At 44.9% G+C, this 12906-nt stretch overlaps 1 protein-coding gene across 1 annotated transcript in view; it reads right to left on the bottom strand.

The window, feature by feature from the left end:
* The window catches only part of PIP4K2A (phosphatidylinositol-5-phosphate 4-kinase type 2 alpha), a 112723-nt gene extending 103127 nt beyond the window's left edge, over window positions 1–9596 (bottom strand). The window contains exon 1 of the mRNA XM_005152970.2: window positions 9275–9596. Within this exon, the coding sequence (XP_005153027.1) occupies window positions 9275–9415 (141 nt within the window). The 5' untranslated portion in view covers window positions 9416–9596. The remainder of the gene's footprint in view (window positions 1–9274) is intronic.
* Window positions 9597–12906: the final 3310 nt, after the last annotated feature.

Raw genomic sequence — 12906 nt, 5'->3', positions numbered from 1 at the left:
AAAGAGTTTTATCTCTTTATATAGGTTGTTTAAGTCTGGAAGGAACCACATTTTTCTTTCACAATTGGTAAAGGTATAGAAAACACCTAGAAATAAAACAGTACCCAAGTACAAACTTCAGAGAACCATGATCGACCTGAACAGCATCTTAGTGATTGCTTTCATTACTTGCAAAAGAATCATGAAATGCTTTATGAAAGAGGGATATTCAACTGAAGAGGCACAAATTTTTGAGCCACTATGTTCTAATGCAAGTGTTTGTCACTGCTCTCAGAATTACATACAAGCCAAAACTAACCTTGTCTACAATTAGGCATTTATTTTAAGAAGCAGCAAATTGTAAAACATGTGAATGTAAAATGTAAACCAATGTAAAACAATATGTAATTGTAAAAACATAAAATAGGTGTCTCATTCCTTGTTCAACTCAAAACTCAAACTGCATTCTCAATTTTCAGCATTTTGCCAGTTGGTCTCCCAAAGCTAGCTGTACATTTATATAACAATATAAAAAGTCAGAAAGACTGAAGCAGGAAGCTCAGTGATTAGCAACCTTGCTTTTGTTATGTCAATCTTCCAATTTCTGCACAGCTCCAGGCAACCATAATGCATCAGATTTACTTGCTATAAAGATGCTGACAATTACATACTTAAAGAGCATTTCTCTGAGCTCCTCTAGAAAATTGTTATAATCATCCAGAACCCAACCCACAAGGAGGGCCACACCACACTAACACCAACACATACTCTCTAATTACAGACAATTTACATGGCTGACAGAGAAAACAAGTGCACTGAACAAACAGAAACACAGCAGCAACCCTGCTACATTGGAACATGCTGGCCGAAGAATGGGTCTGGTACCCAAATTATGTAGTAAGGGTCTACAAAACACCAAGCAACACCATCAAAGCAGAGCTAAACTCTGCAAAAGAGCTTTAAGTCTACTTTGCAGCAACAGGACATGCCACAGATTAAGGACATTATACCAGAACTATTAGTTTAATAGCAGAATTATTGAGCTTTGGTACCACAAGCTAATCACACTTAACCAAAATTGAGAAATATTTAGTAAAACAATCAATAAGCTGCTTTCTTTTGACTGGTTTTATGCCAACCAAGGTATTTTTCCTCTCTCCCTACTCCAAAAAAGCCCTGGAAGTCAGTTACTACTACAACTACATGCTTGATATCCTACAAGAAAACATTTAAAGTAGGATTTTCAAGAATTACTGTTATTTAGAAGGTCTTCCAAATGTTAACATTTACATCTATAAGCAACTTCAAAAATTTCAGCCCCTAGGAAAGCATTACAACTTTTCTGAAACCATTTACTCTCTACCTAAATAGGCGAATTATGTTAGATGGTTCAGCACGTTCCAAAGACCAAACTGTGGTTCTCTTCCCTCCACTCTCCCTGCAGTGTCTGCAGCTCTTCTTTTAAGCTGGAACTGACACTTGTGGATATGGCCTCCTGCAGTACAACAGCCCTACCCTATTCACTCTTCTGCATTAGTTTTTCCTCTAGCATATCTCCCCAAATGAGGAAGATCATAGTACATCACCGATTTTATCCCACAGGATCTGACTGGTGACAGAGTAAAAACTAAACCTGAATCCCCAGATTTAGCTGGCTTCAGTATTACAAAGGCTGTGGTCTGAGTAACCTTATGCTAGCTTAAGCCAGCACTTACCTAACAAAGGAGTTATTTTGTCCCATCTTTTCTGCTTTTCACAGAATCACAGAATCCCAAGTGTTGGAAGGGACCTCAAAAGATCATCTAGTCCAACCCCCCTGCAAGAGCAGGGTAACCTAGAGTACATCACACAGGAACTTGTCCAGGCAGGCCTTGAATATCTCCAACGTAGGAGACTCCACAACCTCCCTGGGCAACCTGCAACCTTTTGCATCAACTCCACACAGTTCATGCTGGCACAGCTGTTTGCATGGCTGGATGATGAACTTTCGTGAACTATGGTCTACCTAAAAACTCCTCAAGTTGTATTACTTTCACTGGATGATTACTTTGGAGCTAAGTGGTTACCAATAAGGAAAACAGATATGGTTGACCTTGTTAACCATGAAGACTGTAATGGCAAAGACTTAAAGTGCAAACAGGAATAGCAGAGAGAGCGTGACCAAAACATCAAGAAGGAGTCTGGGAAACATGAAAGATTAAACCTGGGAAACATGAAAGTTAGCTGAAGCAGCTAGAAGTGGTTCTGTACATCTTAACCTCCCCAAGAAGCTCAACAGGCTTTCTAACAGTGCCACATAAGGGAATGTGTTTTTTTCCAGTTGTCTTACAATCTAAAAGGATCATGCATATAGTCACAGCTGTGTTAAGAATATTAAGGTTGTCTTGGGAACTTATAGTGCACACAAAAGAGCTGGACTAGACTAACTGCCTTGCCTCAGTACACAAGGCAGTTGTTCACTAAGTCCAATGAAAATAAATACTCTAAAAGGTATATGGCCATTAAGCATTTCTACTGCAAACCATTCAACGCAGCTCTTTGAAGATAAAGCTAATGTTTTCTTTTCAGTTTGTGACATCCATCACCACAGCATTCAGCTACTTCAAATAATGTTCACAACACCCTTATTAAGCAATCTCTGAACACAAAACTAATTAACTTATTATAGAACAGCCCAGGCTCCATAGGAAGATTGTTAAGACAGATGTTCAGAGAGCAAGAAGTCACCACCTCAGCAATTCACAGCTAATCCATTTCACCATGTACCAGGATGCAGATCATGAAGACGAACAAAGACTGTCATTATCCTCCCATACCTGAGGCAACAATTCTTCAGACTGCTTCAGCTCTTTTGCTAAGTGCAAACATGTGCTTTACCAACAGTGAAAATGAGAAAGAAAAATCAGGACTTTTGTTAGACATCTAATAGTAAGCACAGACTATGAAGAGTGGAAAAACAGGGAAATAGGCCTTAAAGCAAACACAAAATAATGAGTTCATACTGAAGTCAACTACCCATAACAGCAGTCAGTCACTTAAAAGTCAGGAGAAAGTCAAGATGAGCATGTACTTCCTTTCAAGCGTTTAAAGCCTCATAGCTCAACAAAGATGACTAACCTTTCAATAAGTCAAGCTATCTGTAAGCCAGTATGACTAAAACAGAGTGCTTAACTCCAGCAAGATTAAGCTGAAGGTCTGTAAATAATGGGTAGTTTCACCTTACTCTACAGCTGTCGTGAAGTTGCATAATGTACAGCTAGCCCACAGAACCCTATGGCACAACCCATTTTCAAGGAAGAGGAGAAAAGAGGATTGGTTTGTACAGCAGGAGCTGTATAACAGGGTGAGTCAATTATAATAAACAAAGTTTGGCAACTGAAAATATAGGAGGAAAATAAACATCTGCCAAGCTCTGGCCAATGGGCATAATTCTTTTTTAGTGAGCAAGAAATTAAAAAATAATCCCCTAGAGACACTTTAAGGCATCTGGTGCAGGATAGTCAAATGAGATGGCTAAACTGAGTCAGTAAAACAAATTTGTGCTACCTGTTTGCTTCACTGAACATTGTCCAGCCCTACCCACTGTGGTTAATGAAATTTAGATTAAAAAAAAAACCTATACACAAACAAAATCGTAGCCTTTGCAGAACATTACATTATAGAGCAGAAGGAACTATGGAAGGTAGCTTTGAAACAGTCAGAGCTCTTTTATGAAAAGAGCTCTTCCTATCTCATATAGAAGCTATTGCATACGTCTCTTTCAACAGTTCAGAAAAGGACACAAAATATCACTCATGTATTTCACAGAGGAACATTTACTTCCTTTAACCTAATTATCATAAATATTTACAATTGGTATTTCTACTAGTCCATGTACTCAGCTGCAAGAGCAATATCAAATTAATTACTGCAGTACATAAAGCTTGACACCCAGAAAAAGAACCAAGTTCTCAATAAATAGCTCTTCCTGTTCTACTTCCTTCTATATACAAACATCTGGGCTGAGTGCCCAGCTGTCTTTATTTTAAAGTAATTTTAATTACTTTATTATCTGCTGTGCTGTAATCAATGCTTTTTAATATGTTGCTTCTTCCTGCTTCTTAGAAAGAAGCTTTCTTCCAAGTATTCTACCTCAACCTCCATTAAAAAAATTAGTAAGATTAGGCTTTTTTTTTTCCCCCAAGCTCACTGTTACAGATCTCAAGTTAACTCCAAGATCTGTAACTTCAGTTTTACTCTGACTCAGTCTTTTTGAAAAGCCATTTAGGGCACAATTGCAGTAGTGATGTTCTGCATTAAATGTAAATACTAGCAACACAACTGATGAGTAGCCCTCCCCATTTCAAGACTGTTTCCAACCAACCTGCTGTGCCGACAGCAATGCCATGAGTGACCATTATAGTTCCATATCCTGAGGGTGTCACTAGTCTCATCATCATTTAAAAGTATATTAAAAATACAAAGCCAGATGCTAATCAACTCCCATAATTTATGGAGATATATTATCTCCATATTAGTAAGTGCTGTGCGTTTGGTTTTCCTGGATTTTTCCTCCCCTCTCTTTAAAGGAAACCAATCATAAACAGAAGCCTATCATTTTTATTTCAGAAGGCATAACCTAGCTTTTAATTATTTTAGACTTCATTTTGCTAATTATCTACCCAATAAGCTCTTTCCAGTATCATTTTCCTAAATGTACACAGTTTCAGGATAGGAAGTTCCTAGGAGAGAGGCTAGGTAAATCAGAACTAAGAAACTTGATTTATGGCACAAGCTGAGAGGGTACACATTTACTTACAAGCTCTCCAGTAACCTGTTAAAACACAAGGGCAGGCATAAGTGAGCTATGTGTGTATCTGTCTGGATAAAAATTTGTAACAGGGAATATAAGTATGCTAACTAAGAAAAACCCCCAAACTGAAAACTGACAGAAACACAGATATTTTATAGCTTTTGGTAGAGATACAGTTGCTTTCCTAACATGATCAAATATATCCTACCATATACAAGGGGGAAATGCATTTACTCAGCATACCTGTAACAGTTAATGAACCCAGGAGTTACACCGGTAGACAGAGGAGTCCCACAGCTCTCACTCCTTCTGTTATTATTCTGTCCTGGTGTCGTTCCACTTTTGTTACAAAGATCAAGCCAGATTACAGCCAAGAGTGCAACAGCAGCATCGAGCTCACAGTGCCTCATGTGAGCAGTCAAAGGTGGCCCTGGAGTTTATTATCTGTTGGATTCTTCACCCACAGAAAGTACACCTTCTGATGTACTCGGCAATACAAACTGGGGGGAGGAAGAGAAGTCATTTGATCCACATATTTTTATTGTTACACTTGTTTGTTCGGCAGCAAGTGTCACTAAGAAGTCAGGCACTGCTAAATTTCTACATCAGCTTGTAATCATCCAAGAAACAGATGGTGATTACAGACTTCATGGGCTGGGGGGTGGTGTTGGTGTTGGGTTTGGTTTGCTTGGGTTTTTTTTTAAGCTTGTACAGTATGCTCAATAACAACCTTAAGCCTTCATTCTCTTCTCCCAAATACATGTAATTTAATGGTTGACACAGCAGGTAAGGTCTCCAGCAGTCATTTTTTACCTCAAAATTAGTTACAAGTTACCCACTTGCATTAGTTTTCTTCCATCTTTGGGGGCAATATGTTTTGAAAGGCCTAAGCTTAGCTCCCTACAAATTCCCAGCTTTCTTAACAAGCTTCTAACAGAAGCAGAAAAGCAACACAAGTGAAAGCAGACTCACCATCAGTGTGCCTGGGACAATTGTCACAGGCTGCAGAAAACACAGAATCCCCAGCTTTCTTTTTTGGCACAGAAAACAAGGAGAGAAGAATTACTTCCAAAAGCACCAGGCAAAAGTTGTATGTCTAATGTAACCTTCCTTCCTTCTCCTCCTTCCTGCAGTTAGTTGACATCCAGCAGCAGTGACAATATGGAAGTAATAATAAGTATATTATTTACCACCCTGGTTGTAAATGAATTGTTACAATTATGTTAACTAAAAAGATAGCTTTAAGTCATACTAACCACAGAGTTTAAGTATTCGCTTCAGTAGCCAGGTCATCTCTGACACAGGGTAAAAGAAACAAGATAAGATCAACTCTTAATGATACCGATGCCTGCAAGATCCAAGCACACCAACAATTAGTCTTTGCTGCTGTAAGTCATCAGTATTAATGTCATCTACTAAGTGGGACAGTTGCTTTCCCTTTTACTTAAGACCAAGTTTCATTCAACAGCACACTTTTCAGCATCCCAAGAAACGCATTTAACAGCTCTGAATGCTAACACGTATTGGGTAATGTTCCCATGCTTTCCCCAAACATGCCCTTCTAAGTTACTATTTATTTTGACTGCATTACCAAGCAGTATTTTGCTCTAGATATCTCTCTACTTCTACCTAAACAACAGCAGAGATCACCAAAGCAATTTGCTTAGTTTCTTGGGAGGGGGAAAGTGAATTTATAAGAACCTTTGGTAACAGGCACTTCAATGCAGACTTTTTTCTGCATTAAGAACTCGCATCTTTGCTGTAAGCCTCCTGCTTTAGTGTCATGTTTCCTCCCAGACCAGGAGAGCAAAGACAATGGTTCTTGTAACTGCTTCCCTAGATGAAGCTTCTTCACATGTTGAATTTAAAATCTGAAAATCCTCCAAAACTCAGCCATCAAGTAATAGTGATATTTTGGCCCCAAGGTCTACAGGTTAAAAAGCCTGAAGAAAAATCTATTTTTCCCTCTTTGTCTTCACCAAGTGCTTCCTCCTAATAAATGCCACAACCTGTCAGAGCTGCAGGAACTGTATCTCAGCTTCACTATTTCAACACATACCTGTGCCCCAAACAGTAATACTCAGACACTGGTACTGTCTCATAAATTAATAGGCACCACACTGGAACCAGTCTTACATACAATTTTTCAGGCTACTATGTTCCTAGTTTATTTAATTACTATCACCATGACCTATGGTCTATGCTCATTTCTTAGTTTGAATTTTGCTTGAGGATTTCTGGTTGTTCTGTCAAGAAACTTAAGGATCCTCAATTCCTGTTCTTAATGAATCCAAGTACATAATTTGTATTTCTCCCATAAAAAGTTCTTATTTGCAATAAGGGAGTTCAGCCACACTGAACACTTGTTTTCATTTGATGGATGGTGCTACATCCAGCATTACAAACTGTCAGGTAAGCATCTAACAGAGGAACCTGCAACACTTTGGTGCTGAATTCTTGACTAAGAAGTGATGTTTAGATTTGGACACATTAATTAATTTGAGCTTTTTCATGCTCTCTCATTCATAGGGATTTTCCTTCCCTGGGACCCAATGCATTAATCATGACTACACCTTGCAAAAGGGGTAAAGAACACCCACAGAACATGTAGCAGATACTGATGCTTACAGCCACTGTCTTCATATGAACATGAAGCTGCATTTCTCCACGTCAACTGTATTGCTGAGCTTGCTCTTTGAGCCCCCACCCCAAAAAAGGACTTTAGCTTAATGTTACGTGTATGAACCACTACACTTCTTTATTACATTTCTAATGGGAATAGCACTGCATGCCACAGTACACTATCAGAGGAATCTTGTACTATATTACATTTGTCACTATTTACTTTGTTATTTGTACTGGAGAGGTCTTTCCCCTGAAAGTAGTGGCATTTCCAGTATGAACATATTTAGCAATGAGCTGTTGCAACAGGAAGATCACTGTTCTTGTCAAGAGATCTCCCCGAGAGACGGCTGACAGCTAGCATGCTGCCCTTCAGCAGAAGTCTCTCACCCTGTAATTATCAGCTCTATTTCTTTCATTGAAGAGGCCTGTTTTCGAGTTTTCCTATGAATAATGCTGGCCACTAAAGAAGGGGCAAAAGAGAGTTGTGTATTTAAGCCCGATTCCAGCACACAGCATATCATGAACTTGCACAAGTTAGAGTCCTTTTTTTGCTTTGTAGATAAATATCTAGTTCCTTATCAGTGCATGACACAGGATGCCACTGCTTACAGCTGACCTACAGAAAACTTGAAATCCTTCATCACCGTGTCCTACTGCTTCACATGTCTATCTTGAGCAGAGCACTTAACCTCACTAGAGCTTCTGCTCCGTCACCAACACCATACTGGTACCTACTGTCAAAGCATTTCCCTTAGCTCAGCACTTCGGGCACGGTGCTGCTTTAACACCAATTGAACAGTGCTCAGCATTGATACTTAGCCTGCAAGCTGTGGGCAAAAACGAGCAAAACGTACACGAAGGGCGAAAACCTCACAGGATTTAGATGTTAAAGAAAGAAAAGGAATACCGAGTGCATGCTACAGACTGCTTTTCCTGTGCCACAAAGCTGTTAGAAAATTCATAGCCTGACCTCAAGCTGCACCTTAACACTTATTCTTAAAAGCTCTTACGCTGCAACGAGAAGAATCCCACACAGACCCAGCTTTCGGGCGCTCAGACTTCGCATGACCAACGAGTAAGTTCTTGGCATCTCTCCCCCGACCGACATCTGATTTTTGGTGATCCCGGGGCTCTACACATTTAACCCGCCACGGTGGCTATTTAAAGATGTAAAGCTGCGCCTTGAGCCCCGTAATGCCCACACCATGTGACACCGTTACCAGGCTCACAACGGCAAGGCTGCCTCCGCAGCCGCGGTCCATCGCAGGGCCGCCGCTCCCGCCAGCCGCAGGGTGATGGAGCACTCCGCGAACGCTGCAATTCCGCCGCTCTGCCACACTAGAGGGCGGCCCGCCTCCCCTCCCCCCGCGCCCCACACCGGCGGCGACACTCGCCGGGGCGAGCGGCGGGGGTGACGGGAACAACTTCGATACATGAACGCCCGTACCCGGGCGGGATCAGTTCTTATTAATAACCCCAGCACATGCATTTACACACCGCCCGCCCGCGGGCTGCGGCAGGACCGGAGCGACGCCGGCTCCGCTCGCAGCATCGCCCGCTCACGGCCACCACCCCGCGCGGTGCTGGACGAACGGAACCGGGATCGACAGGACACTGATGACCGCAGGCACGGCGGTGGCAGCTCCGCAGCTCGTCTGCCCCCGGCCCCGGCTGGGCGCCGCAGCCCCTGCCGGCGCCCCCCGCCCGCAACCACCGCACCCGGTACCGCGCTCCCAGAGCCCACCGGAGCTCAGGGCTACAACCGGTGGCACGTGCGTCCCCCGGCCCTGTCCGCCCCCTCCGCATCGCCCTTCCCTGCGCGCAGCCCGCGGGGGGCGATGCCCCGTCGGAGCAGGCGGGCGGCGGAGCAGCGCTTACCGAGTGGTTGACCCCCCACATGAGGACGCTGAGCAGCGGGTCGCTGGCCCGGAACAACTTCACTTTTTGCGCCACGAAGTGCTTCTTCTTGGTCTTGGTTTTACTCGCCATGGCGGGCACGATGCTGCTGGGGGCCGCCATGGCGCTGCCGGCGGGAGGACGGGAGGGCGCGAGGCAGCAGTGGGCTCAGCGCCCGCGGCACAGGGGCACGCGGCCGGCGGCGGGCTGGCAGCCGCGGGACACCGCGCGCATCCCGGCCTGCCCGCCGGTGCCGCGCGCTGAAATGGCCCCGCTCGCGCGCCGCCGGCCCCGCCCCGCGGGGGGGGGGAGGGAGGAACCGCCGCCGCCCGCCACGCACTGCGCCCCGCCCCCGGCGCGGGAGCGCCGCGGAGTTTCGGTTCCTGCCGCCGCACCGCGCATGCGCCATCCCCCCACCCAGCCCGCCACGCGGGAGCGCGCCTGCGCGGCCGCTGGGGGAGAGTTGGAGTTGTCACGGCTGGCGCGGTCGGCTCCCGGAGGGGGCGGTGGGAGGGGTAGGGCTGGAGTGGGAGGGGTCATTTTTGTTCAATGCGCTTGGGAGGAGAGGGGTCGTGGAAGACGAACCCATCGCCAGTGCCCGTCCGGGGAAGGAGGCGTTTCTCCTCCCTGCACGCTGCCCCGAGTGCCACCCTTCACACTCCGGAGGTCTCCCAGCTCACGGAATCGCTATGGCCAGAAGGGACCTCTGGAGGTCATCCAGTTCAGCCTCCTGCCAAGGTAGGGTCACCAGGAGCAGGTTACACAGGAATGTGTCCAGGCAGAAGGAGACCCCGCAGCTCCCCTGGGCAGCCTGTGCCACGGCTCTGCTACCCTCCCACGTAAAGAAGTTGTTCCTCATGTTGAGATGAAACGTCTTGTGTTTTAGTTTTTGGCCATTGCTCCTCGTCCTGTCGCTGGGCGCCACGGTAAAGAGTCTGGCACCAGACTTTGAGGTACTCACATGCATTAACGAGATCCCCTCTCAGTCTTCTCTAAACAAGTCCAGCTCCCACAAGTCCTCTGGGAAACAAACCCCACCATCATCCTAATCGTTATCTAACCATACACATCATTACTTTGTGCAGGTTTTGTAGTGTTTACTCAAGTTCCCAGTGCCCCACTCTGTAAAGAGAACTGTATAAGTGAGAAGGACTCTCTGAGGCAGGACTTCACCAACTGCTCCTGACCTAACTCCCATCTGCAAGCAGAGCGATTCCCTCCAGGAGCCATACAACAGATACCAAAACCTGCCTCCTGCAGAAGTACTGCACTCCTATAAACTATACTCTGCTGCTATTCATACCCACAGCAAAAAGAAATGTTTCTTAACTGTCTCTATGGCCACAGAGAATGTGGTCAGTTACAGGTGACATCCTGCAAATGCACATCTGCCCAACTCAAATACTCCCCATTGTAGCACTGTGTTCAGCTCTGGGGTCTCCAACATAAAAACACATGCTTTGCTCAGCTGTATAACAGTGAACCCTAATGACAACAGTAGTTCCTCTTCAGGGTCAATACATGCAGTTAATGCAGCCTGTACATCTCCAGTGCATTTATAGTAAGTCATCCATACATTTCTGAATCATACAGACTGACCTGCCTGCTGTAGGTGTTGCTTTGTGCATCGGCTGATCATTCAGCAAGGTGACCACATCCATAGGGAGAAGCAAGAACAGGGCCGCTCCATGGAGCAGCCAAGGGTCACTCCAGTCCAAGCAGTGCCCTCAGCAACAGGACCCAGTCCCACAGGACCCATGCACAGTGGGCAGGTCCGGCAGCAGCACACATCAGCAGTCCCAGGGAAGCTGAGGTGATGAACCAGGTCCATCCAGGAAGGTACAGTGTAAGCCCAGGGCCCATCTAGGAGACATGGCCAGAAACAGGACTGCAGGCAAGCCAGAATACAGTGCTGGAGACCGGTATACCCACAACATAGCTCAGGCAGAGACTTAAACCAAGCCCTCCATGAGCTTAAATGGAGGTCCTTGGCAGAAGGTGCTCCCAGATGAGGCTGTTCAGGACAACTAAGCCAATAGGTGAGCTCAGGGACCTGGCACACACGTATAGAGCTACTCATGAATTTAAAAACTTGTTGCACCAAACACAGTTGTTGAGGCATCTCGAGTTCTCAATTTCTTTTTTGCCTTTGTATTCTCAATAGCAAAGTTATCTGTCACGCCCAGAAGAGTGGTTAATCTCACTCCTGCATAGAATCATTTACCAGGATTTATTTATATGGTTCCTTTTCTGCATCTTATGAAGAGTGGGAGAGAGCAGAGATGCTCTATTTCATTTGCTGTCATGCTTTCTTTTAGAGCAAGCTGTTACTTAGGAGCTAGAAAGAGGCTAAACTGGAAATTTTTGTTCTTGAAAACAGATTTGGCAACAACAAAAATCCCTTGTATTTCTACTGCAGTCAATGGAAGCAGCTGAATAGTCAGCACCTTTGTATAAAAGCAGGTCACTTAGATGCCTAAATATAGATTTGAAGTCAGACTTCCACTAAGGTTTGGTACCCATTTTATTCCTTACATTATGCTTAGAACATGACATCTGAGCATCATACAATGCTGAGCACATGAACATGACCAACCTCTGTCACATACATCTTTCATCTGTTTTCCGGAGTAAAACCATATAGTGAAGCATTTTGGTTTATAAATGAGTAAAACATAACAACCATCTCGTAATGTTTCCTATAGGAAAGGCAAGGCTGAGGAAGGCAGTTGTTCTTTTTTTCCAGGAGACTTTCTTGTGATGTTGGCCTAGATTCTAAAGAGCTCTTCTCTGCAAATATGAATCCTTGTCAAGGAGGGTTGTTTTATCAGAGGAACAAAAGATGTTGGCCATAACCTTTGCAGCAGAATTACAATCAGTCAAAGGCCTGAGCTATCTTCATGACAGGATCTGGGGCAGAGATTTGTCTTCTCTGATTTTAAACACGAAGAATAGGATGATTGCCCGTACCTGTCTGGCCTGTAGGTTTCTCACCAATGCCATGGTATATATGCAGCTGAACACAGGGGTCACTGGAAAAGACAAAATCTAAAACAGATCCTTATACCAGGACCCCAGCCAGTGCCCACACCCTTTGCTTCCAAAGCTCCTTTCTAGCCCCACTCCAGCTGCAGCTCCAGGCCCTCTCTTTCCCTTAAACCTCACACAAACCATATACTGGCTTTGGATGTGGCCTCCAGCCAGTGCCCACACCAGGAAGTTCTTGCAGCCAAGTCCTGCTTGCAGCCTACACTTCCCTGGGACAGTAATTTTCTAGCCCTAAGCCAGCTGCAGCTCTTGTCTCCCTCTTTCTGGCAACCATAACCTCAAGCCTCACCCTGAACCTGACAGTTATGTTGACCCTTAGACTGGGCCCTTCAGCCAGTGCCTACACCTAGAAGATTTTGCAGCCAAATTCTCTCTGTGGCCCAGCCTTTTCACTAGCAGCTGCTTTCAGGCCTCCCTCCAGCTGGAGCTCTAGGCTCTCTTCTTCTCCCAGCGCTAACCCTAACCCTCACAGTAGCTGTACCCCGAGACTCAGGAAAGGACTGCCAAGCAGCATCCACAGCAAAAACTTCTTGCAACCAGGTTCTTCCTGCACCCCACACTTTCTA

The sequence above is a fragment of the Melopsittacus undulatus genome, chromosome 1 (assembly GCF_012275295.1).
Source record: "Melopsittacus undulatus isolate bMelUnd1 chromosome 1, bMelUnd1.mat.Z, whole genome shotgun sequence".
Taxonomy (NCBI): Eukaryota; Metazoa; Chordata; class Aves; order Psittaciformes; family Psittaculidae; genus Melopsittacus; species Melopsittacus undulatus.
The sequence above is the reverse complement of the archived record's forward strand: the minus strand, read 5'-3'. Positions and strand labels throughout refer to the sequence as shown.